Raw genomic sequence first — 25958 nt, 5'->3', positions numbered from 1 at the left:
CCAGAAAAATGGCGAAGTGAGATTTCACTTTGCCATTTTTAGTGTCATTATTAACGCCTACCTCGGGCAGGCGTTAAGATGATGCTCCCATTGAAAACAATGGGCCTCCCTGTGCTTTGCTGTATTAGCGCCATAAATTATGGCACTAATTCAGCAAAGTGGCACATTAGTGCCATAAATTAGGATGCTAATGTGAACACAACTGCCATGGTACACCGTATTGTACATACAATGCACACATGGTGTCGTTAGGGGAACGCAATGAGCGCTAGAGAAGTGGCCCATCATGAATGATGCACCACTTTTCCATAAATGTGCCCATAGATGTCAAGTATCATAGTTCCAAGGCTAAAACGTACCGAGTGGACCAGGTGCTGTGACAGTGGGTAGGTACTGGGCAGTATGCTTGGTAGATACTGATATTTACACTAGTGTTTTATGTTTTCTAAACTTGTCCATCAAACTTTGCAATATTGAGCTGCCAAGGTTAACTCTAGTAAATGGTAAAGAGAATAGCCCTCAAACATAGTAAGAATGTTAACTTGATAAGCTCAATTTGCAGCCAAATTTGATTTTAAAATGGACTGCTTTAGGGTATGGTGATTGAGAAACAAAGAAAAAATGTGGTATACGACTCATAGTCCTCCTGCTCGCTAACAAAGATTTTCTGATGTCCCTGCCCTGACTGCTTCCACAGGCACAAAGTGTCCTGTGAAGCAGTAATGGAAAGTTGGCTAACTAATGGGGCCACTAAGTGTTCAACCATGGCTGTGAGACCCCCCCTTCATTGAGCCTCACAGGGCTGGGCCAGATCTCCGAGGCCCAAGGAAGGGGACTCTCCTCCCATGGGGCTGCAGCGCTAGACTATGCCTGTGAGGCCAAGAGCAGTGGGGCCCCCTCCGATTGGGCTTCACAGCATTAGACCAAGGCTGTGATATCCAGGAGATGGGACAACACTCTCCTGGGCCTCGCAGCCCGAGACCACATGTGGGAATACCCACAGGCAAGCTCACCTGGGTCTCGCAGCTCTGGATCAAGGGGCCAGGACCATGGGGGTCATCTCTACTAGGCTTGCAGTGCTAGACCATTGCTGTGAGGCCCAAGGACGACGGTTATCCTGCCACAGACTCCTCTTGCTTGGACCTCACAATGCTAGATCATGGTTGTGAGGCCTAAGGGGAATGGGGTCCCTACACTAGTCCTCATAGCTTTGGTGCAAGTCCTAGGGAGAGAGCACATCCCTTGGGCATTGCAACCATGGTCCAGCAATTCAAAGCCCAAGGGAATTGGGCCCCCTTCCCTATTGTTTGCAGCACTACGCCATGACTGCGAAACCCTGAAGAGGGGGACCCTTCCTGTGCCCACTTGCTATTGCCTCAAAGTGCTGTAAGATTCCCATGTGCATGGATCCATATCAGAGTCTTAGCAATCAATAGTGTAGCAGGTGCAATAGTAAGGGGCCTGGGGCTATTAGATGGCCAATATATTGAAATTATTATCTGTATTTTACTGTGCAATCAGTAGGCAACAGTTAAGGGACACTTTTAATGTGCACCAGTGCCCATGCACCATTGCAATGCTAATTGCCTCTCTTCTATAGGCCTCTCTGCCATATTTCAGCTCTGTGAGTCCCAGGAATGGCCAACTTTCCACTGGGTATTGCAGTCTTAGCTTGGGTTGGGGGGAGGGGCACCCACCAATAGACCTTGCAACATTGAATTGTAGGTAGATGCCCAAGGGATGGGCCTCTCTGAGTTATAACTAACAACAGTGCAGCAAGTGCAGTGGCATCAGGCTGCATAGATGTTAGGGATCCATTGCACCCAAAATGGGTCTTTGTTTTTCTGTCCAGCACCATTTACTTGCATCAGGGCTCCTGGCACCCTTGCTATGCCACTGCACCATTCTCTCATGCACATTACAGGCATTATTAAGAGCTGTGATGCCTGGAAAAGGCCCAGCCTCCTCTGATGCTTGCAGTCATGGTCCAGTGCTCAGAGGCCGAGGGATGGGGCCTCTTCCCTTGGGCTTGCAGCTGTGGACCAAGGCTGCGAGGTCTAGGGGAAGAGGCTTTTCTGAGGAGCATAGATATCAATAGTGTAGTAAGTGTGGTGGCCCTGTTAGGATATGGGTCCAATGCACCCACATTATAGATGCATTTTACAACTAGTCAGTGGACAAGGGAGAGAAATTGGCCAATTTGCCTTGATTTCTCCAGTGACCATGCTACTTAAATGCCAAATACATAATGCTAGCCTGGAGGTCATTTGTTAACATTTGATTAAATAAATAGATTTTGGAAACAACTAGCCAAACCTTTCCTCCCAGTGTGACTAATGTAATGTATTTCCACTTAATAGAACTTTAAACTATATGTACTTATTTTATTAGGGTAATTATTTATTTTAATATTGTTGTACTAATATCAACACAAGAAAAGTTGCTTCTTGCAAAGTCGCTTCAGTGAAGCCAAATAACTGATAATTTAATTGAAAATCCTAGGATTGTCCCTTATCCCAATGCTGGGGGCATGAGAACACCGGTGGCAGACATAAACAACATTACTAGTGAGACCTTGTGAGCCCATATAAGTAATGAGAAATTACCAGAGTAACCCATAATTCCGGTTCTAGTTTCCCTGGTTGTCCCATATTACTCCCTGGTATTTCAACCACAGAGTTCAGTTGCTTTTAGCTGAAATCTTTAGGTGAAATGATAGCATTTGTATATTTACCATTGCTCTCATAATTCCAACCTACTCATTGGCGGCACCTCAGGTCTTGTTCTATTTTGGAGGTGAGGTAAGTCCATGCTAGAGCGTTGCTGAGTTGTTCGTCTCTCAGGGTGCTAAGTACATTTCTCCCTCGAGACCTCCACCCTTCAACGTTTCCAACTGGCTCATTCCAACAGACTGTTGTGACCTAGGAAGGGCTTAGGCAAGCTCATCTACCCCATGACACTCTCATACATTGCCAGCCAGACACCGTCCTTGCAGACTATGACACCACATTCCATTTGCTAGGGAATGCACATCAATTATCCCACTCCTAATAGATAGTAGGATGCCAGCTTAAAGAGATCCACGGGCACATGCACTCTGCCATGTAGAGATTTGAGCTAGTCAATGCAGGCACTCATTTGCTCTGTGGGGAGAGACCTCTAAAAATGCTTTCAGATCAACTAGTCCCACCAACAATTAATGCTTCATGTTACTTATCTCCACAACAGGCCAGCCGGAAAGCGGGGACAAGGAGCAAGGCAGCAGCCAAGAAGAGGGGATCTTCCAACGTCTTCTCCATGTTTGAGCAGTCGCAGATCCAGGAGTTCAAGGAGGTGGGCTGAGCCACACAACCAAAAAGTCAACTGTGAGATTTGGAACGTAGGGACGCCTGTGAGATAGATCTCAGTCTGCACCAATATTGCAAAACATTGTTGCTTTTATTGCTGGTGTCCAAGAGCACTAGTGTACCTTCAACCTCACTACTACTCCATGTTATGTTATGTTAGCAGATGTGTAAAGCACAAAGATGCCCTAACAAAAAGGATTCCCATTGCTGGCCTAAAAAAAAAAAAACACACGCTGCAGAGCCTATAATCAGAAAGGGGAAACTAGATGGAAAACAGGCAAGTCTTGAGGGACTTCCTAAAGAGAAGATGACTCTGAGTAATTCCCATGAAAGATATTACATTGTGTAGAAATATGGGATAATGTGGTATTCACAATGAAGTGGTTTGATACTCAGGCTGGAGCAGGTAGAACAAGGACAACTTGTTATTAAATAAATCTTCAATTTACTGTAAGTGTGTGATCCTGGAGAAAATCTACTTTTCTCCCTGTGCCTCCATTTTCTCGTCTGGCGAAGTTGGGAACACATGCAAAAGATATAGGCCCTCATTATGAGTTTGCACGCCGGTCTTCCACCCACAGGGCCCATTAAGAGTTCCCAGCTGGTCTGGCGGACGGAAACAGCATTTTCGCCCACTGGCCTAGCAGAGAACAGGGCCTTAACATTGACGCCGGCTCATAACTGAGGTGGCGGCAATGTAGCAGTGCCTCAGGTGTGACAGCACCCACCGCGCTTTTCACTGCCCGTAATTCAGGCAGTGAAAAGCGCGACAGGGCTGTCCATGCCAAGTGCATGGGCAGTGCAGGGGCCCCCATGGGCCCCACAGCACCCTCTTTCCGCCAGCCTTTGCACGGCAGGGCTACCGCCATGCAAAGGCTGGCGGAAAGGGGACTCATAATCCCCAGAGCAGCGCTGCCCTAGTGGATTGAGACCACTGGCACTGCCAGGCTGTCTGCTCGTGGCAACCTAGTGTTGTCGGCGGTCCAACCGTGGTGGCTCCGCCACTGTTGTAATGTGGAGGCCAGACCGCTGCTTTGGTGGCTGTCCAACCTTTACCGACACCACCAGGGTCGTAATGAGGCCCATAATGTCAGCAGTAAGTGACAGTAGGTCTTTTGCATTTTATAGTAGACAAGACTTGTATAATGTCCACTGCTTATCAAAGAGAAAATCGTGGATTCACGTTTCACACATAGGAAAGATGTGGAAAAATCTTGGGCTCAAGCTGTTTACATAGTTTCATATTCTCGAACTGACACAGGTTGCACACTATTAATTAGTCCCCATTGTCTTTGTTAGTTGCAGATACAATGCAAAGGTGGGCCTGACTGAAATGGTGCAAATTAATCTTTACTGCCTTATGTGCAAAACATCATTTGTCCTAACTTTCAAATGTTGATCCTCATGTGGTGCTTACCTCATGCTCTCTCTTCTGACCTCACTTTCTGTATAATCCCCCAAATCAAAATCGTCTTTCAAGCTCTGGGATCAAAACAATTTTATTCCTACCTTAAAAAAGCCAGAGAGGCTGGAAGAACTGCCCATAAACCCATGAGGCAAGAATATAAATGCTAGATTACAACAATGGCCCTCGTAGTTATCACTTAAAAGATTAATGCATAACTGATATGGCTAAATAGCCAACCGCAATTAAAGTTGTCCCCATAAAATCATAATTCAGACCACCATGGTTATTAGTCCATCTTGCACCCAGAGAGGTGAAGGCTACTTAGTGTAAATAAACACACTGGCAAGTAAAGCAGTGCTTTACAAGGACTAATTGGTTTGCTCCTGCCAATTCTGCCGACTTTAGAAGTCGCTATACGCGGTCCTTCTATATCCTTGATTTATTTGGCTATATTTCCAGGGGGCCTACCTTTTGTCCCCTGAGTAAGTAAATTGGTTAGATACCATACGCAGGTGACTTTATATACTAAGTAGCCTTCACCACTCTGGATGCAAGAGGCAGGGCCGTCTTTAGCACTGGTGGCGCCCTGTGCGACTGTGTTTTTTGGCACCCCCTCCTACCCTATGACTACCTCCTTGGATTCCCTCACTACCATCCAGCAAATGCGCCCCTCATCTCTCCATAGCCCCCCTTCCACATACATTCATTTGTTTTAAATTGCTTGTGTAGGCTGGCTTTACTAATCCACTCAGCTATCCACAGAAAATGTAGTTCTGTTCTTTTCAGCAGGCATATTAACCCTCTATGCTACTTTATGGCGAGTCAAAGATGCCGCTAGACAAAACTCCCATCTCTCTCCCTAGCAGGAACATTAATCACAAGATGTATCTTGACATTTTAATTGTTTCCTGAAGGCTGGACGCACAAGGAACTTTTCAGTAGGTGCTTTTAATTCACAAGTTTTGTAAGTCATTGCTAAATACAGCACCCTCCCTGAGGTCAGCGCCCCCCAATCCACGTCAGCACGCGGTGTGGCCGCACCACTCACAGTGCCCTAAACCCAGCCCTGGCAAGAGTCATCCTTTATTATTTATGTCCTGATGAGACCAGGTTATTTTTTTGCCAGGGTGAAACGTTGTGAACCCATATCACGAACAAACATACCAAAGTGACACCATGACAAGGAATATGGACAATTTCTGAAGATTATAGAATGTTTGTTAGGAGAAACACAATAATTTGTTAAATAATGTTTTCCCTCTGTTGTTCTTTGGTCACTGGGGACACTGTGCTCTTGATTTCATTAATTTAGTGAATGTAAAATGTCTTTATGTTGTTTCCAATTAATATGATAAATACTATTTGAAATCATCAGGGTGGTCTGATTTATGATTATATGGTGACAGCATTTATTGTAGGTTGCTAATTAGCCATATAAATGATTCATTAATTGTTTAAGTGATACCTACACGGGCCACTGTTGTTAAAAAAAATGCACAAGGCTTTACAGCTCCTGGGCAAAACACGTGTTGGCTGACCTATGCTATGAAAAACCCTGTAACTAGAGAAGAAGAAGGAATAAAGGTCCTCGTGAATGTACAACGAAGAACATCACATTCAACAAAATTAATATTTATATTGTGTATAAATATGGATCAGAAATAATAATATGTGTGATTTTCATCTAGGTACTCTCAACTCTCACTTTGCTTTGTTACTATGTACTTGACTGGATAAAGAGTTCTAACCGATTCCTCCAAAGTGTATTCAATACCATCAATAACCATTTGCCCCGATAATTGGCTTTTTAGTGTGTTTACAAAGGAACCTGGAACCGTAACTTTAATTTCATAAATAGTTTGGAAACTGTTCTCCCCTGAAATCATTTTACCAGTGCCAACACCATTTTTGAATATTACAAACCAGATATTGCTCTTCAGACATGCTCACCTTGTCCTTTGCTCTGTTTTATTGCACCTTTGTAAGAGCACGCAGAAGTACAGAGAACCACATAAAAGAACCTTTCTAATATTTTCTTAGGCATTCAGTTGCATTGACCAGAACCGTGATGGCATTATCACTAAGCCAGACCTCAAGGAGACATACATGCAGTTGGGTGAGTAAACTCTTGAGTTGGGGATTAATGGGTGGGTGGTTATATATCCATAATTTGACCTACAAAAATATCACCAACACTGTACCGCCTACAACAACATCAAGGTAAATACTTATTTACTATCTTTAATCCCACATCCACTTATCTAGACTTACCTTGCTTTATACTGGAAAGGCCTATATTGTGGAGGCAACATTTCTGTAGGTCAGTATTTCAACCATAATACAGTGGTAGAACACCTAAGAGATAGACCAATTGCCAAGGCTGCAGGCTTTGAACATCCCCATGAAGCCCTGAACTTAAAGATGTTTCCCATGATTGGTTAATTAGCTCCCTAAGGTGATGTACCTGTAAACTCTCTAAAAAGGATACCATTCCAAAAAGTGACTGCAGAAATGTAACACAAGGCTCATTTACAAGCCACAGTAAATTTAATATTTAATTGGAGAAATGTATTCTAGGCTGAAAATGTAATGTGAATTGTGCAATAACAATTTCCTTCTGTGGTGCTCCCAAATTCAGTTTCCCCACCCTGGGTATCTCCTCTCACTGGTGGTCCTTTGCTTACATTACTATATCAATGAACAGTCCTAGGGAAAACAGAGCTTTCCAAAGAGAAATTCTAAAATAAGAAACAGAATAGATAGACTTAGGAAGAAGATCAGTACAGTTATGATGAAAGGGTTGTTCCACTGCATATTCATTTTGCAGGTGTCTTTTTCATCGTCTTACAAACACGCATTTTGCAATGAGACCAATTAGTAAAGCAGTTGCACCACAAAATGAAACCAGTTTTTGCACAAAAATGCTGGCTGGCTCAAGACCCAACTATTGTACATCGGGAACTATATCACTTTCTCTCTGGTTATTTTATTCACCTGGCTTGAATAGGAAATCGACACTGGAGTATTACAAATACAAGCAAATAACTTTACCTTCCCTCTTACTTAATCCTCATTGATCGTTTCCCTACACAATGGCTGCTTTTTGTATGCACTAATAGAGTGTGATTTTTCACGCGTGTGCTGTCTTGTGCACATTTATATATGTGATATATGCGTGTGTGTATATACTGGCGGTCACCAGCAGTTAGTTATAGTTAGGACCTAGTTTCCATAGGAAAAGCTTTGTTTTGCTTTGCCAATAACTTTGGCACTGCTTGACGAATCTTCACGAACATTTCAAATCTAATCTGACAGTGGGTTCAGCTGCTGATTTGAAATGTCAGGGTGACCCGTCAAGCGTGGGCTGAGAAAATGGGGAAGGTCCCAAAATGCATTTTCCCCATGCTTTTTCCCTCAGGGTCTTTAGACACACCTACAGCCTGAACCGCTGAATGGAATTACACCAAAGTGGGCAGGAAGCTAGATCTTGGGACACAGATTGTGCGTTTTGTGATGTGGTGTAAATCTGCTCCGTAGCTTCAGAGTTACTTAGGGTTGAAAATTATAGATATATAGCGACGAGGATCCTCCGCAGATCCACCTGCGGCGGATCCACAGATACAGAGAAAAATGGAAAAAAAAGCACCCACTGCATCCAACCCAATGCTGCGCACGGCTAATGGCCGTGAGCAGCTTGGGTATGGGTGCATTCAGGAGGGTTGGCCGCTGGACCTTCGGCCGTGCATGGCACTGGCTATATTTACAGGTGTGTGTGCTAACTTGCACAAAACCATAGAAATTCAGCAGTTATGGTTAATTCAAGTAACAAAAACTTGCATCCTGAGGTAACTATAACTTGCACCCTTGCCACGCACAGCTAATTATTCCATATAATACATCACGTATGACACATTCTATGGCATTATTGACATTATCACTGCAACATTTGCAATAAAATTATTGATGAGAAAACTGCATGGCGGGGGTTCGAGTTATAATTACCTTAGGGCACGCGTTATAGTTACTGGAGTTAACCTTAATTATAACTGCTGAATTTCTATGGCTTTGTGTGTGTAAATTCAGAAAATAACTATAACATCCTTTTAACCTTTGTTTTTTTCAGTGATATATATATATATATATATATACATATATATATATATATATATATGAATATATATATATATATATATATATATATATATACATATATATATATATATATATATATATATATATATATATATATACACACACAAACACACACATACACATATGCACATTGAACAGAAAAAGGGCTAAATTGTAGTAAAAATATTTATGCCTAAGTGACCTTGCAGACATTTTCCAAAACGTAATACACCGGCAGCAAAAGGCTTAACAATCATAAACACTAGATTTGGCATAAATGTCAGTGTGAATGATTGGTTTCACTCTGCCTTAGGAGCTTTTTTTACCACATGAAAGAATATTGAACAGAGCTTCCTCTCTACTGATCAGCGACAAGCAGCTCTCATTTAGAATTCACCAAGCGGTTTAAAGCTTGTTACTTACTGTGTAGGTATTGGCAAGTACAGGGACAGCGACCACTATAATGTAATGAAACACTGTTGGTAAAAAAACATGACTGAAAATAAAAATTACCAAGACAAAAAGAATGGGGACGTGATTGTGATTTCGAGCATTGTGTGTTTTCTCTCTTCTGACTGGTCAGTGCAGAGATGTGTACACCCTGACATCATCAAGCACTATTGTGGCCATCTTGCCATTCATTATCAAATGATGCAGATTGCGACGTGAACAACTTGGGTTTATGTGGCTATTAGCCAGCGCTGAGGTGACCGCATTGCGATAGCAGCAACAAGAACCTATCCCCTGTTAGCAATGTACACAACATCAGAAATAAAAAAAATACTAACGCTGTCAAGCATTCAAAATGAACTAAAGTACTCAAAACACATATACCTACAGGAATAATTATCTGGTGTTGAGCAGCACGAAACACTTAAGTTGTTAACGCTTGGATGATGATGTGTGGCCATTCCAAAGTTCTGTAGTTGTTCCTAGTTTTTCCTTGCAGGTGATGGGTGGCAATGAAGAGGTTTGGTGTAAGATCCACTGAGGTGGCCTGCCTTGTTAATACATTACACAGCTTTTGCGTTGTTTTATAAACAAACTTGTAAAAAGACTGAACAGACAGTGATTGCTTGCTGGCTCTTTCCTGCAGGTAAAGTGAATTTTAAGGATGAGGAGCTAGAGGACATGCTGAAAGAGGGGAAGGGACCCATCAACTTCACTGTCTTCCTGACGTTGTTTGGCGAGAAGCTCAGTGGTAAGCCAGCGATCTGCACGTCTCAGACATCGGAGTGATCCTCTAGAAACACTTATACGTGTTTAGGTTGCACAGAGTTCACCATTTTAGGATTAAACAGCAAAGATATTCCTAAGTAGGCAGACATTTTATAGGTTAACATAATCACGTTAGACATCAGAAATAACTATTATTTTAAATTGATAGTACAAATGTAGGTCTTATACAGCAGAGCTATTCATATGGCTGCACTGATTTCAGAAGCTTGGGATAATGCTTTAGAGAAAGACCCCAGCAGACACATATCCCGGATGCAATCATAATGTGGCTTATGTTCTTTCTTTGACTACTTTGACTACTTTAACTTCATATCCTTTACTTGTTCCTTCTTTTATTTCGCCCAAGCAATGTTTTTATTTTATTCCATTAACAAGTTACTTTAGTCTAACACCAACACGAACCCTGAGCATCAATGAAATGTTTGTGTAATAAATAATAACCCTAAGCTCTAGCCTTATTTTGTTATTAATGTAATATAATTAATTACTCTATTGTACTCTAATGCTAACCCTACAGTGAATGTACTTCAAATAATTTAATGGAAATAACTTGACCTTTTTTAAATTTAAGTAATTAACTTTCAATTAGATCAGGTTTATTGTAAATATTATTCTAACTCCAATACTAATATACTTTTATACAGTTTATATATCTATTTTTTATTTAATTTTATCCAATAATTTAATATTTTTGACACATCTAACCACAAATACTATTGAAATATATTCAATTAATTTTAATTCAGGCATTTACTAACGTTTTTTGATTGACATTAATTATTTAGATGTATTTGAATGAAGCATTATTGTAAGTTACTTAGACATAGTTTTATAAACCTAATACTGGATTATACTTCCCTCAAAAGATACTGTGTTTTTGATGCTAGGTGATAGTATAACACAGGAAAAACAGTCTTAGTAAATGCCAGATGAAGGAAATGGGTGAAGTAAAGATCAGTCACCTAATTCGATACCCAGCAAAGGTCGCCTACAGATTACACAACTGCAATAATTCCCAAGAAGTGGAAACCAAAGACATCTTCCTTGATCAGAAATGGCTGAGGCAGGGTTGTTAAGGATGAGGCCATTTGTAAACAGCATACTGTTTGGGGTGAATTAGGTAGGTGTCTCAATTTAGTTCTTGATACAACATTTCTGTTCCCCCCCCACAGGTGCAGACCCTGAAGATACCATTGTCAATGCATTTAAATTGTTGGACCCCAATGGTACCGGTCATGTACACAAAGATGAGTGAGTAACATGAGTACATCACATGTAATGAGAAGCGATATAGATGGCACGGTCTGTCTGCACTAGAAGAGAAAAAACGCTGTGCTTATCATAACTTACACTTACAAAGTAGTGGATGCGAACTATGACCTACCTCTCCTGGCTCCATTGCCTTTAAACAGTCTGTCATACTCTAGGTAAACAACATTGTCCTCCAGACTTTGGTCGCATCTCAGTCCCTCAGGTAGACAGTTCCAAAGTTTTTGTGCTTTCGATAAGACAACCTACTTTATAGTCATGGACATGTTTGCTTTCAGGATTTCGAGCTGGAGGCTAGATTTAGAATTATTACCTACTCAAGTGCATTTCTTAGACAATTTGTAACAGTGGGGATATGCTTATGATGGGAAGCCTGATTATGTGTTTTTTTAACTCCTAGTAGCACTAGGCCAAGAATTGTTCCTGGATGTTCAGTAGTCCTTTGAGTTGAACTTGGCAACGAGTCCAAATCTGTAATCTTCTCTTACAGTGTTGTATGCTGTGTTATTTAGAGGAATTAGTACAGATGCCTTTAGCTGTGACATGCTTCTGAGGATTCTACAAGGACTATTCTCTGCCATTTGGAATTGCCCATTCACTTACTTTTTTTCCCAAGTTTGTTTTATGTTTTCTCAAAAGAAACAACATATTTTGCAGCATCACAGTATCCATCATTATTCCAATATTATCATACATTTAAAGGGTGACTAGGGCGCATCTTGATTGACAACAATGCACAGGACTTTACTCCATCTCTTGTATATAGCTTAATTTCCCTTTTTCCCATCTTGTAGGTACATTATCACAAACGTCTAGTCTTTCAGAGTATGTTTTAATGCCATTACATTTTCTCCTTAGCGTTAGACTCTTTGCTGTGCAAGGAAGGTCTATCCATCTTCGGGCTCACATTTTCTACCTCCTCCAAATCTATCTGTGGCATCACATTTGCTCAAAAGGGTGACCAGGAATCTCGCTTCCATACTCTAGGATGTTGCTCCTCACTAAATAATTCCACCTCGTTGCAACAATGAACAATATCAGAATACCACTGATCAATGGTAGGCGTTTTATTTTGCATTCATACCATTACCATCCTGCGCTCAGCTAATAGTAGAATTAAAGTCACACATTTCTCCCAGCAATGCCATCTGAGGTTCAGGGATTAGTTGCAGCTCTGTCATTTCATTATTTTTTTGAAAATGCACTGCTAATAGTTCAGCAGTCTGATGCATGACTAAGACATAATTATGAACGAAGCAGATTCAAGCGCACATATCGTACATTTCACCCCACCCTGTGATCCAAACTTGGACATACATCCCGGAGTATAGTAAGTCTGATGTACATATTTGAAATGCATCAGTTTGTGTTTATATGTGAATGGGATGCCTTTGACCGGTGCACAACAGTAGGCTCAGCTGTTGCCCTAGATTGCCTCTCCCAGGGACGTTTCTCACTGGAGTTGAGCTTTGTCTAACGTATTCGGCAGTGACAAAAACTATACCAAGCCCCTTCCCTCCTCTCTTACTATATACTTTACCATCATTTCAAACTCAACTGGAGGGTTGGGAAACTCGTTACACAAAGCATCGATTTCGGCAGGAAGCCTGGTATATGTCATTATTTCCAGTGCAGAGCGACCACCTTTTTCCTTGTATTCCTGTTGTATTAAGAATGAACCACTAGTGAGCAGGTCATCCATCTTCTGCCATCCTAAACTCTTTAATACTTTTATACACTGCTTGTCCTTAGTTAGTAGCAGAAGCTCGTTATCTAGCCTAGGTAAGACAGGGTACTAAGGAGCAGCAGGCCCTATTGAGGTGGACAGCCATCGCCAGGCATAACCAGGTAGTAGCTACCTAATCCGCCGTAGGTTGTGAGGGATCCCCGGCTCTGCCAAGAAGGTGTTTTGTACAAAAGAAGGCAGTTCGAATTTAAAATGCTCAGTGTGGAAGTATGATCGATCCAGTATTTAATATAGTATGCCTGTGCATCCAGGTATGTGCAAAGTCAGGAACTGCAGATCCCCGCCCCTCAGTGTCCCGTCAGGATCTCCCAGCGCACTTGAGGCTGTCTGTCAGCCCATATTAATTTAAGCAAGACCTGCCTCAGTTGTTTGAAGAAGTGTGGCGATAACCAGATGGGAACATTTAAAAACATATATAAAAACCGTGGCAAAATATTAATTTTAATCATATAGACCCTCCCCAACAACGACAGAGGCAATTTTACCCACCTCTCCACCCTGGTTCTGAGGGATTCTAAAGCGACCCTTAAAGTTGCATTAGATTAATTCTATCATGTCTCTCGTTATATGTATCCCTCAGTATCTCAGCCTATCTTTGCACCAAGAAAGGATGAACACCACAGTCGGAGTGACCATGTTGTCTACCACCTGGAACATCATTGATTTAAGCCAGTTTACTTTGAGTATAGAGAATCCACCAAACAAAACCACCTCCTTCACATATAGCATGACAGGAGCTGCATAAAGAGAGATTATAAGGGACCCGTGCTGTCCAGGATGCTCTTGCATGCAGCAATCACGTGGTTCTATAGCCAAGGCAAATATTACCGGTGATAACAGACAACTGTTTGGTTCCCCTATATATCTGGCATGTTGTAATCATTGTCAATTCTAAGCATTCCGAGTACTACTGATGATGACATTCTGCCCATATATGGGTACTCTATGGTGTCTATGGTGTCGAAAAACTTTTCTGCATCTAAGCAAACAGCCAACTCTAACAATTTGGGTTCAATCCTATGCATTACTGACATGAGGGTGTGGAGGTTAAAAACTGTTGACATCTGTGAAATATACCCGGCCTGCTCTAGTAATACCAGCAATCGCATCAAAGGCTGCAATCTCTGCACTAGTATCTTGGCAAAAATGTTACCTGCTGTCAGTAAGGACGGTGGTGTATAGGAAGAGCATTCCTGAGTAATTCCTCCCCTGCTTCAGTGAGACCACCAGTACTGCCTCCCTCATATATGGAGGTAGGGTGCCCTTTTCCAGTGCCTCACTATATACATCCTGGAGCGAAGGGGCTAGCAAGTCCACATATTTTTTATAAACGTCTATTGCCAACCTGTCCCTTCTGGGACACTTACCACTGGGAAGCACCATGGTAGCTAATTTAATATCCTCGAATGTGAGCGGAGAGTTGAATAGCTCCGTCAGCACACAGTCCTCCCAGCCCAAGGTAATGTCTTCAGGATATGTGTCTTTCTGCATTAGTTTTGTCCCAAAACGAGTCTCATAGTAAATCTTAAACATCTCTCGTATGTCGTTTGGTTCAGTTCTTTATTTCACCATCACTGTTTTTAATACAGAGAATCGTCCCCCCTTCATTTTTTATGGGCGAGCACAAAGTGCTCTGTCCATTTTGTAATCTCACTTTGGGCTTCAAACCACACCCATGCCACGTCAGTCACTTACATTGGTTTGTGGGCTTGCCTTTCAAAATCCGCTTGCTTTCATTTGTGAAAGGCATGCATACGTCATGCCTTTTCCGGTGTTCAGCCCACCTACACAGCACCGGTAAAGTACCAAAAACATACGAGGCTCGATGTTTTCAGCCTGGAGTCCGGACTACTTTATCTGTTTATTTTCCACTCAGAGCGATCGCGCTGCATTTTACATAGCGCGATCACGCTGTGTTTTTTTTTTGCTTTACAACGCTAATAGCTCTAACTCGAACAAATGCGAGACCTGTTGCATTGAAAATGCTTGTTTTCATTTGTTTTTATTGGGTTTAAGACAGACACTGACGTTAACTATGCGATCCACTTGTGCAGACATACATTTGACATTACATACTCCTGCTTTCCCACCTCTCCCTGAGATTAACTGACATACATCAATCTCATGAGTGGGCCCTAGCCCTCCCATCCCTCATTCCCACAATCGTGGAGATAGTGCATCTCAATGGAGAGAGTTCACCAAATAAGATATGTGTCGCAAAAAGTCGATGGACAATTTTCAACCACTTTTTGCTACCAATATATTAAAATATTTGCCCCCTAGTGATTAATCATGGACTTTCTGCAGATGCCTCCGTGCAGTAAATCACTGGATGATGCCCAACAACCTAATCTCAACCCAAATATGCCAAAATCATTACCAGCAGCCACCTCTATGGTGCCACCTGCATTCTTACATAGCTCCCAGCCACCATCCCACTGCTACCACCCTGAAAGATTAAAGGACATTAAAGTACGCCTGGATACAAGCCTTTTTCCAGTACCCTAAATTAATTTTGGATAAACTCATACTTCTGGCAGTAATGCCTTGCTCCGTGGCCTCCCAAACACCAACCTGGCACCCCTTAAACGCATCCAATTTCCTGGAGCAACCTCATTCAGGGCCTGAAGTTATATGCTCACATCACTGCATCCTGTTAGAACTCCATTGGTTCTTCTTGCGAGGCCTAACCTTCTTCAAAATCAGCTGTATCAAAACAAATCCATTCCGGCCAGCAACTCCCCCAGCTCTGATTATCTTGTAGGCAAGCTCTTCATCTCTAGTCATTCCAAGCACACCTACAGCCAAGACACCATCGGACTGGGGATTAAAAAGTGTAAAAATGAAAAAAACAAAGCAGCGGATCTCTCTATCCACCCACAATCTGGAACAACATTACCATATCCATTAGGACTCCCCCAACGCTGCTCCAATTTAGGAAAGAGTAGAAATGCACCTCTTTAATGAACATTACAATACATTAACAGTCTACAAAACAGCTACCTCTCATATCACTTGTTGAATTCGTGCTTGTCTTTGACCCTGTACAGTGCTCCGCTGCCTTCTGGTTTGGTTCGCACTATAAAAATACCACAAATATACATACCTACATAGATACTAAACCTAAGACCCATCCTCACATAATTTGTCTTCCCCCATAAATGCAAGCATTAACTGAATTGGTTGTCTCAAATCATAATTATGTCAGAAGGCCATGTACAGGCGTCCTCACCCAGCTTCTAAGTTGCTGCCCTCCCACCCATAGGAGGCCATTATCACCAGACAACCCTCAGCACCCAGAGGCCATAACAACATCCAACGTTAAGCTACACAGAAGTTAACTAGCATATTGTTATATAATTATTGTGAACTTGATTATAATTATGGTCAGTGAGTTTATGAATAATGAACACTGTGGCTTAGATGTTCTAATCTTCGTACAATCCAATGCTGCTTGAAAAATACCCATGGTGCTTGTTACCCAAAATAGTGCAGCTTCAAATTTAAAACACTAAACATCAAGTAGTGGTGCCATACCTTTCATGGGTAGCAATATTGAGCATTATTTTTGGGTCATGTTTTTGCTCTAGGCTTAGCTCACAGTTCCACTGCTTAATTAGAGACTGTTGTTGCAGGTGGGTCCCACCAGCACTCATTTTTGGGACCTGGGACTTACTTTCCATTATCACACACTGACCCAGAAAAATAGGCAGAAAGGTAGCACTCGATGAAGGGAGAGATAAGGGAAAAATAGAAAGACAATTGTAAAGGGAGAAATCAGGGATGGAAAAGAACCTGCAAGAGTGATATAAACAGTGGCGGCCCGTCCTTTAGGGTGGAGGGGCCACGTCCCCCCCCACCTTTTGCCCCTCATGAAGAGTGTCTGTCAGGCTGAACAGATGCCAGCCTGACAGACACTCTCCATGTTCAGCTCAGGCAGCCAGGAGCAGACATGCACGATTTGCGCACACTCCTGGCTGCCTGAGCTGAACTCAGCAAAGGAGCCTCAAGGCCCTCCCCTGGGTGATGAGGAAAGCGTCGCCCTTTGACACTCACCCTGGGCGCTTCAGGTTTAAGCCCTGAAGAGCCCAGGGCAAGTGTCAATCAGTGACACTTCGTCACAGAGTGGGGTGGGGTCAGCAGTCTCACTGACCCCATCCCACTCTGTGACGAGGCTGGGACTTGGGACCTTAGGTCAGCCAATGAGGGAAGGGAGCAGTCCCAACCCTCCTGGAACCTGGAGGCTGAAGGTAAGTGTGTGTGTTTGTGATGTTTTAAATTGAATGTTTGGTGCGCGCGTGCATGTTTGAGTGTTATGAGTGCTGTTAATGGATGTGCGTGCCTGTGTGTGTGAAAGAATTAGTTTGTGATCTTTTAAAATGAATGTTTGGTGCATGCGTGCATGTTTGAAGGTTATGAGTGTTAATGGCTCTGCGTGTGTGAAAGAATGAGTGTGTGTGATGTTTTAAAATGAATGTTTGGTGCATGCGTGCATGTTTGAATTGTAAGTGCGTGCCTGTGTGTGAAAGAATGAGTGTTTGTGTGTGTGTGTGTGTGTGTATGTGCTTCCCGCCCGCCCCCCTCCCTCCTAAAACTGCCGGCTGCCACTGGATATAAAGGGACAGAGTGTGGAGAGTGGTGCATGAAAGAGGCATTAGGTGAAATTAAGGCTTGGAAGCCACAGAAACCCTGGCATTCAGCAGCACCGGCGGTGGGCTTCTGAGAAAAACTCTGGCCCCAGCATTTATTCTTCTACAGATTAAGTACTGAGGGTCTCAATTACAAACTGCACTGTGTGGCAAGTTTTCTAGTGATGCAAAACGTGTGGGCAACTCTGCATACCTAAGTATACAGCGTTTGGAGTCATAGTTTGTGAACTCCGGGAAAGTCGTAAACTTACTCCCTACTGTAACTTTGCTTTTGTGAATCAGGAGTACGCATTACGAGCATTCGGCAAGTCAAAGATATACTGCATGAAATATCACATGTTGAGAAATACCGTAATTTCACTTGTCATAACTTTTGTCTTTTGTTTGCGCCCGGTTTCATTTGACACTATTTTTCCACACAGTGTGCGTGGATGCTACTTTGGATGTCTTAAGTAAATATGCGCTTGGCGTGGAGTGAGGCCCATTGTCTGTGCCCGCTCAATCACACCCACTTTCCATGAATTACGAGGCATTTAACACTACCTATGCAATGAGTTTAAGTTGATCAGTGATAAAACTTATGCTACTGTTATCGTGTACTGCTGCTTCGCACAAGCGCTTGTGCAATTGTTAGTAATTCGGGAGGCACATTTAGGAAGTACATGAAACATGATTTGCATCAAGATGCACAGAAAGCTTGTTGCGTTGGTGGCTTGGTGGCAAGGTAGATGAATACACGATGAGCACCTTTTCTGCCAAGGTAGGACTGCTTTCTCTTTTGCTCTGTCTCTCCGTAACCTTTTGTGTTACCTATCTGTTGCCTTCCTTTTCTTGCTCATTCTTGCCTTACTCATCTCCTTACTTGCTTCCTGTTAATTTCTCCTTCACTCAGAGGTGGGTGGCCTAAAGGAAAGTCAAACATCTCTGAAAAGTCAGCTAAGTCTGTGGAAGATATAATAACGTGTCCGGCTGGTGGTCCCTTTGACCAATCCTTATGGATGGGGTAGGATCCGCTGAATGTCTAACATGTGAATGAAAACATAGGGGGTAATTACAACTTTGGAGGAGGTGTTAATCTGTCCCAAAAGTGACGGTAAAGTGACGGATATACCACCAGCTGTATTACGAGTTCCATAGGATAAAATGGACTTGTAATACGGCTGGTGGTATATCCGTCACTTTACCGTCACTTTTGGGACGGATTAACACCTCCTCCAAAGTTGTAATAACCCCCATTGTCTAGATGCCAAGTGCTGGTGTAGTGGAGTCTGAGACCACTTCCTTACCAACAAACAGTACTGAACATGACCTTCCTCTTTTGTTCCTAGGCTGAAGCAGCTTCTTATGACCCAAGCAGACAAGTTTTCAGAAGATGAGGTGAGCATGCGTCAAAGACTACAGAATTGACTTTGGGGAAAAGCCAAGTATAACCCAAATCCTTGAGGGAGTGGAAAACCAGATAATCAAGGCAGGTTACAGTAGAGTTCTGAGATACACAAGTCTAACCAGAGATAAGGCAGTGATGGAACCTATGTAGCCTTGACGCCCCAGCCTGAGGGCCATAGCATGTGTATACATGGCGCAGTGGGGAAGATCCTCGAATATACCAGACTAACTGGGGTGCCGTTGAATTACACAAGAATATTGTTCAAAATTTCCAGGAGTGGTCATCCATGTTAAATGACAAAATATCAGTTCTCATAATTGAAATGGGACGTCTCACTGGGTGGGTGGGAGGTGCTCATGGTGCAAATGCTGCTGTTTAAGGTATCAGGGTGATATGGGTAACTGTAAAGCATAAAGTCTAGGATGCAGACATTGGATCTATCGTAGTTGACAAACAGTGGCACACTACAAACCCCAACTCCACAGTTCTTCTATACTCACCCTTCCTGTAGATTTAGACCTGGTTTGGAATGGGTACTAGGAGCTGCAAGCTGGGACCACAAGCACCGAGTGCCGAAGGAGTTTACCGCATCAGAATGGTCCAAAAGCCAAAGGCCTACACAATGCTGCATAGACAAATGGCTGCACTTACTTCTTGTATCAAGGTTCTTGGTGAGTTGTTGAGTAGGGTTCTTCATCTGGCAATCAGCAGATGAGTCATACTTGTATGTTATCCCATGTATGCATGTGCACTTGCGAACCATTTACAAGTTGCTTTTTCTAACAGCAAGGAAAAACAGTTCTGCGAGGAATAGAGAAAATACAGGAATATAGCCTGCTTGGTCAGTAAGTGTGTACCCCTGTCTTGTGTCCTTGAGTGTATGTCAAACCAGAATCCTGTCTTTTTGCTGGCCTTGTCATCACACTAAATTAGTGTATCCATAGAGGCCTGGGTCTCTCGCTAGTAGTTCGAGGTCCAGAACCTGTTCTGTGACCTGGAGGGGTGCACAAAGCAGGCCCTCATATAAGCACGGTTACTGTGCATGTGCTGTATGAATAATGCAAAGCTGTGTCTGCAGTGTGCTAAGGTTTTGTGAATCAGTAGTGTGATAAGACCTTTTTCTCTGTCTCAGAGAGAGGATAGTCCACTAACTCCCCTCATGTAAAGATCAAGTGTTGTGCGATTCATAGAACTAAGCGCTGACATTTCATGTGTGTTGAGTGCATGTACATGCAATGAGTGATTAGCACATGTATCACAGTAGGTGTCTGTGTGTATTATGGGTCTGAATACTGGTACCAGTTGGATCCAAACTGGATGGCCCTTGGTTTAGCATGGCACAGGACAGATGTGATGTACCTTCACCAGTTCATGGATATTAACTACATTCCTGTGCCCAGAAGGTATAGATTAAGACAATGAAGTGATGAAGGAGGAAGACAGAGTTGCCTTTAGAAATTCGATGAAGATTTTCTTATCAAACAACTGCCATTAGTTCATCCTGAGCATTGCCATTTGGTAGAAGGTAAAAGTGAGGTGTGGGATGGTAGGTTCTGTTGTTCAAAGTGAGAACATTTCTAGAAATGGTCTTCCCCTTTATCTGCCCCTGATTACTGCTTCCTGAATCCTGATGGGGTGCAGTGATCTCTACTTCATTGTGCCCTTGTTTTAGATATTTCTGCTTGGAGTCAGGCTCGTTGCTACCTCTTGTGACAGCATCACTTTACACATGGGCTGTGTCTGAGGAGCAGCCTGAAAATGACATTTCAAGCAACCCCAACCAGGTTCTGAAACCTTTGACAGTGGATCCGCATCCAGTCTGAAAATGTGTATAAAAGTGAGATCTAAACCACCTGTTGTGTTCCAGTTCCATGATGATCTTGACCAATGAAGGCAGTGCTCCACAGTGTACTCGTACTCCAGAGCTGCTGTGGCAAGCACTAGTGTCTCCATGATGATAAATCTTCCAGGGTATGGGGGACTTTACCTGAAATCTGTACAAATTGCTGGAGAAGTGAAGGTCTGCCTAGCGCCCGGAACCATGCCTGATCAAAGAGGAAAAAAGAGTGCCTGGCTCTGCAGAGGAGACACTGTTTAGGAAACACCAGCTATATTCCCAGGATGCGAAACACTCAGAGGTTGCTGGCCAGCCTTTGGAGCAAATCTGGAGCCAACCTTGTTCTGAGGGGTCTCTTTTTCTCTCATCACATCACCCCGCAGTGGACAGTGTACAGAAATCAAGCCCTGCACATATGCCCAAATGGCCTGGTGCTGCCAACTCAGAGTGAATCCAGTGGAAGAACTACTGCTGCCACAGAAGCCAACTGGGAAGCCCCACCTGCCCGACGACCACCACATTTGCTCCCCTCCCAGAGGCTGCAACTGGCCGCAATGACCACCCACCAGATCCCAGCCTGGAGGAACCATATGCCAGGAAGGCCCCCTGCCAAGCAGGCCAGCTATGCAGCTTACCCAACCTGGCTCTAATTCTGAGTGAATGTCCTGTTTTGTCAGTGGAGTGGTGCTGAAAATGCCAACCAAGAGAAAGTCCACTAGTGTTGTATGACCACAGCAATGTGAGTAGTTGATGGAGACTCACACATGAAAGACTGAGTTAGACCCACAAACCTTGTTCTGTAAAGCGAACACGGACTGTTACTTAAACAGTCCCAATCCGGGGACAAACTGTTGAACTGAACTACGGAATACTCCACTTGCGTTGAGACGTGGTGAAATATGCAGGCACCTATGCTTGTGTAGAAGCACCCTAGATACTAGAGAGGATCCTAGAACATGGTGAAGTTGCCATAGAGGTGTAAAAAAGTATTTGGGAGTCATAATTCGAATCACAACTATGTAGTTGAGGCCCTTTAACTAGTTATGTGTTACATTTTGCCATGTTATTAAAATATTTTCGTTTTCAAGACCAGCACTGGAATGGAAAACATGTTATTATATGTTTTTGATTGTTGAGTTCTGAGCTGTTGCCACCCATACTACCTACTACAGAAACTTTGGACAGCTAGCCCTCATTACCCTGAGAGCCATTTGCAACAAGGGTCTATAGTTGGCCTAATTTGCAGAGCCCAGTCAGTTTGACCCCAAGACACCAGTGGCAAACAACCTCGACTGGCTAGGACGCACTCGTCCCTGTCTATGCAGTGCCCTCCCCCCCAGACGGGTGCCTGAGACTGGACCCTTCAATGAGTATTAGTGGTGGTAGGGAACTGTGGCTGGAACGGGACAGATTATGTAAGCTTATCCAACTCTGAAAACAGACATTTAGGGGGTGATTCTAACATTGGCGGGCGGCGGAGGCCGCCCGCCAATGTTCCCCCGACAAAATACCGCTCCGCGGTCACAAGACCGCTGAGGGTATTTTGAGATTTGCCCTGGGCTGGCGGGCGGCCGCCAAAAGGCCGCCCGCCAGCCCAGGGCAAATCTACCTTCCCACGAGGACGCCGGATCCGAATGGAGCCGGCGTAGTGGGAAGGTGCGACGGGTGCAGTTGCACCCATCGCGTATTTCAGTGTCTGCTTTGCAGACACTGAAATACTTTGTGGGGCCCTCTTACGGGGGCCCCTGCAGTGCCCATGCCATTGGCATGGGCACTGCAGGGGCCCCCAGGGGCCCCGCGGCACCCCCTACCGCCATCCTGTTCCTGGCGGGAGACCCACCAGGAACAGGATGGCGGTAGGGGGTGCCAGAATCCCCATGGCGGCGGAGCGCGCCATGGAGGATTCTCCCGAGCAGCGGAAAGTCGGCAGGAGACCGCCGACTTTACGTTTCTGAACCGCCGCGGTCAGAATGCTCGACGGAGCACCGCCAGCCTGTGTGCGGTGCTCCCGTGGTCGGTGATCCTGGCGGTCACCGACCGCCAGGGTCAGAATGACCCCCGTAGTGCTTTAAGTCACCTAGTTCACTTCTAGCGTCTTATGGATGCAGAGCTATCTGGGTAGGGACTGTAGTATATGGGATGAGGTTGGTCTCAGTGCCCAATACGTGGAGGTTTATAAACGGCCATGAGGTCTAGTATTACAATATTTCCCAGTGCAGCTTTTAGCACCTCTTTCAGCGCAAGAGAAACTGAAATAATAATAAACAAAGCTGCTTCGCACTCTAGCTTAACCATCTGTAATTTCTTCCATTTATAGGTGGAGCAGATGTTTGCTATGACGCCCATTGATGTGGCGGGAAATATTGACTACAAGTCGCTCTGTTACATCATCACCCATGGAGATGAGAAGGAAGATGCCTAATCAGAAAGTAGAAGTCTGCATCTATGGAGAACTATAAACCAATCTGTGGCGATCTGTATTTCAACTAGCCACGACTGAAAAATACAGTTCCGTAGTAGTTGGTCCTAATCATGGTGTATGATTGCAGGATGTGTGGGTCCACAACACTGCATTTGAACCCAACGGAATATTTGTTAAAAATATTCAGGGAAATATTTGCTTTAAAATGTTTATATTTGGGGGATTTACATTAGAGGTTTGGAAGGAAAACTGTTGTGTCTTTTCAAGGCATGTGCAGGAACACGAAACTAAAGAAAAACATTTAAATAAAAGCTTTATATAAAGGCATTTTGAGACATCGTTATCTTTTAAATGAATGTTCCTATTTCAAAACCTCTGACAAATGTGGTGTGCATCTCTATTGGTTGTTGCCTTGAGATGTTCATTTGAAAATTCGTTTGATTTATGTGAATATATTGAGCTTGTTATTTCCTATACCAATTGTCTCTGAACACAGTTGTGGGGTTTTTATCAAACTATGCGAAAATGGTGTAGTGTGTATCTCAATTTTGATTTATAAAACAGGAAAAGGTAAATTAGCTGTTTTCCTGTTGTAAAAGCTATCTTTGGAGTTTTTATCACACAAAATGTAAAAAAAGGAAATTTCCCGAAATGTGTGAAATTTTTCTTGAGAATTTCAGGAAAAAGTGCACTTGCTATATCCCTATGTTTCACACCCTTAAATGCAGTATTAGTGAAGACAAAAGGAACAATATTGGGACTAATCTGAATGCGAAAAAGACAGGCTCTATAGATGGTGTAAATAAAGAGTTTAAAAAGGTTCTCTCAAAGCAGTAAAATGTGTTATCGAAATTCATGTGCCACTAATGAGGGAGCTCCTTAGTTCCAAACCCAGAAAGTACATTTTAAAATTACCTTATTTTGTGCGACTGACAAAAGCCATATTTGACTGGGCTTTTATTGTGACAGTTAGTTTAGGTGGAAGGTCGCCCCAATCAACTGTTTTGCCTCTTGTCTCCAGTTGAATTCTACTGGTTTTACTTGCTTTTTTTTATCTCATGGCTGTAGGAGACCGCTGAACAGCAGCCATGGTAATCGAATAATTCCAGATGGTATAGTTGACCTTGTAGCAGGCCACGGTAAATTGGCATAGAATGTGCATGAGAGGCATGAAAGGATTTGGAAAAGAATACATTTTAGATTAGTTAACTCTCACTTAAGTAGTTTTTTGGAGCCCACAGGGGATTCATACTGTAAAAGGGGGGGGTATAACAGGAAGAAGGAAGGTGTCAGGAGACGTGGCTTACCATGTAAGACTTGGCAAGCACAGAAACGCATTACTCCAAACTAGTTCATGCAGAGTTCATCTTAGTGAAGGAAATTTGGGTGATCTTTGCAGTGCCAGTGCTATTTAATGGTGGAGTCAGAGGCACAGAGAACGCACTACTCAACAACGTCCTAATGATGAACTACATTTCCCTGCAAGCCATGAACTCCAACATAGCTTAGAAATGCAGCAGCCACTTTGGATTTCTGGGTATAATACTGTCTTCCTGGCCTCCTGCATCTTTGGTAGACAATTGTAATACTACATGGATATAGAATTCTACACAACTGTGTCTTCCGGTTGAGGAGACATTGGGAATACAGAAGAATATTCTGAAAGTCGAGCTGACAAAACTAACTTTGAACATTTTACTTGAACGTTTCTAAGACTTTAGGAATATCACAATTAATTCATCTTATTCTTAAATCACGACTATGTTTCAAATGTTTATGCATTTATGATGATGCATTTTGTATCAAGAGTTACATTAAAGTTTATATGAGTAGTCAACTTAGGAATTACTAGGTACTAATGTTTGAGAATTACTATAGAGTGGCAAAGAGTGGCAAAGGGGTCACCTAGAAATTATAACTTATCTTCTCCAGAGAACACAGTGTGATGAAGCTTCAGGCAGTTTCTAAATTCACAGAGACAGCATTGATGAAAACGTAATTGTAGATACTCATCTCCTATGCTTAGTTTCAGGAACAGCAAATTCCACATCAAAGTACAAGGAGATGGTTATACAGAGATATCACCACGATATATCCATTCACTATTACAATTTAGAGCAGAACTGTTCTGGGCAGTTAATAAAGATATTTGTATTTGGTTTTAGACAATCCACTATGCCCTGCAGATCTCAGTGCCGTGTTAAAGTGACAAGTCAGAGTGGTGGGAGGCCAGTGTCCCTGTTTTCTCTCTTATCCCATACTGCATGTTTACCACAGGTCCCTATGTTCTGGTATACATGGTCACTGGTGGATGTGGTGAGAAACTGAAGCGTGCAGTTTTTGACGAATGTCAGGTACACAGTTAGTGCTCTCTCACAATAGGCCCCTTATGTGCTGTAACAGACTGCATCCAAATAAACATTTTCTAAGTACCGATATATAGACCACTGTTAAAAATGGATCACTTTTGTAAAAGTGGAACATGCTCAATATCGGTATTGCTATATCCCTACAGCAATCAC

General features: G+C 43.0%; 1 protein-coding gene across 1 annotated transcript in view; it reads left to right on the top strand.

Moving 5' to 3' along the window:
* The window catches only part of MYL7 (myosin light chain 7), a 35855-nt gene extending 12092 nt beyond the window's left edge, over window positions 1-23763 (top strand). Inside the window, exons 2-7 of the mRNA XM_069214253.1 lie at window positions 3229-3333; window positions 6796-6871; window positions 9983-10087; window positions 11298-11376; window positions 19119-19167; window positions 23332-23763. Coding sequence (XP_069070354.1) covers window positions 3229-3333; window positions 6796-6871; window positions 9983-10087; window positions 11298-11376; window positions 19119-19167; window positions 23332-23436 — 519 coding nt within the window. The 3' untranslated portion in view covers window positions 23437-23763. The remainder of the gene's footprint in view (window positions 1-3228; window positions 3334-6795; window positions 6872-9982; window positions 10088-11297; window positions 11377-19118; window positions 19168-23331) is intronic.
* The last annotated feature ends 2195 nt before the right edge of the window (window positions 23764-25958 follow it).

Source organism: Pleurodeles waltl, chromosome 11 (genome assembly GCF_031143425.1).
Source record: "Pleurodeles waltl isolate 20211129_DDA chromosome 11, aPleWal1.hap1.20221129, whole genome shotgun sequence".
Taxonomy (NCBI): domain Eukaryota; kingdom Metazoa; phylum Chordata; class Amphibia; order Caudata; family Salamandridae; genus Pleurodeles; species Pleurodeles waltl.
The sequence above is the reverse complement of the archived record's forward strand: the minus strand, read 5'-3'. Positions and strand labels throughout refer to the sequence as shown.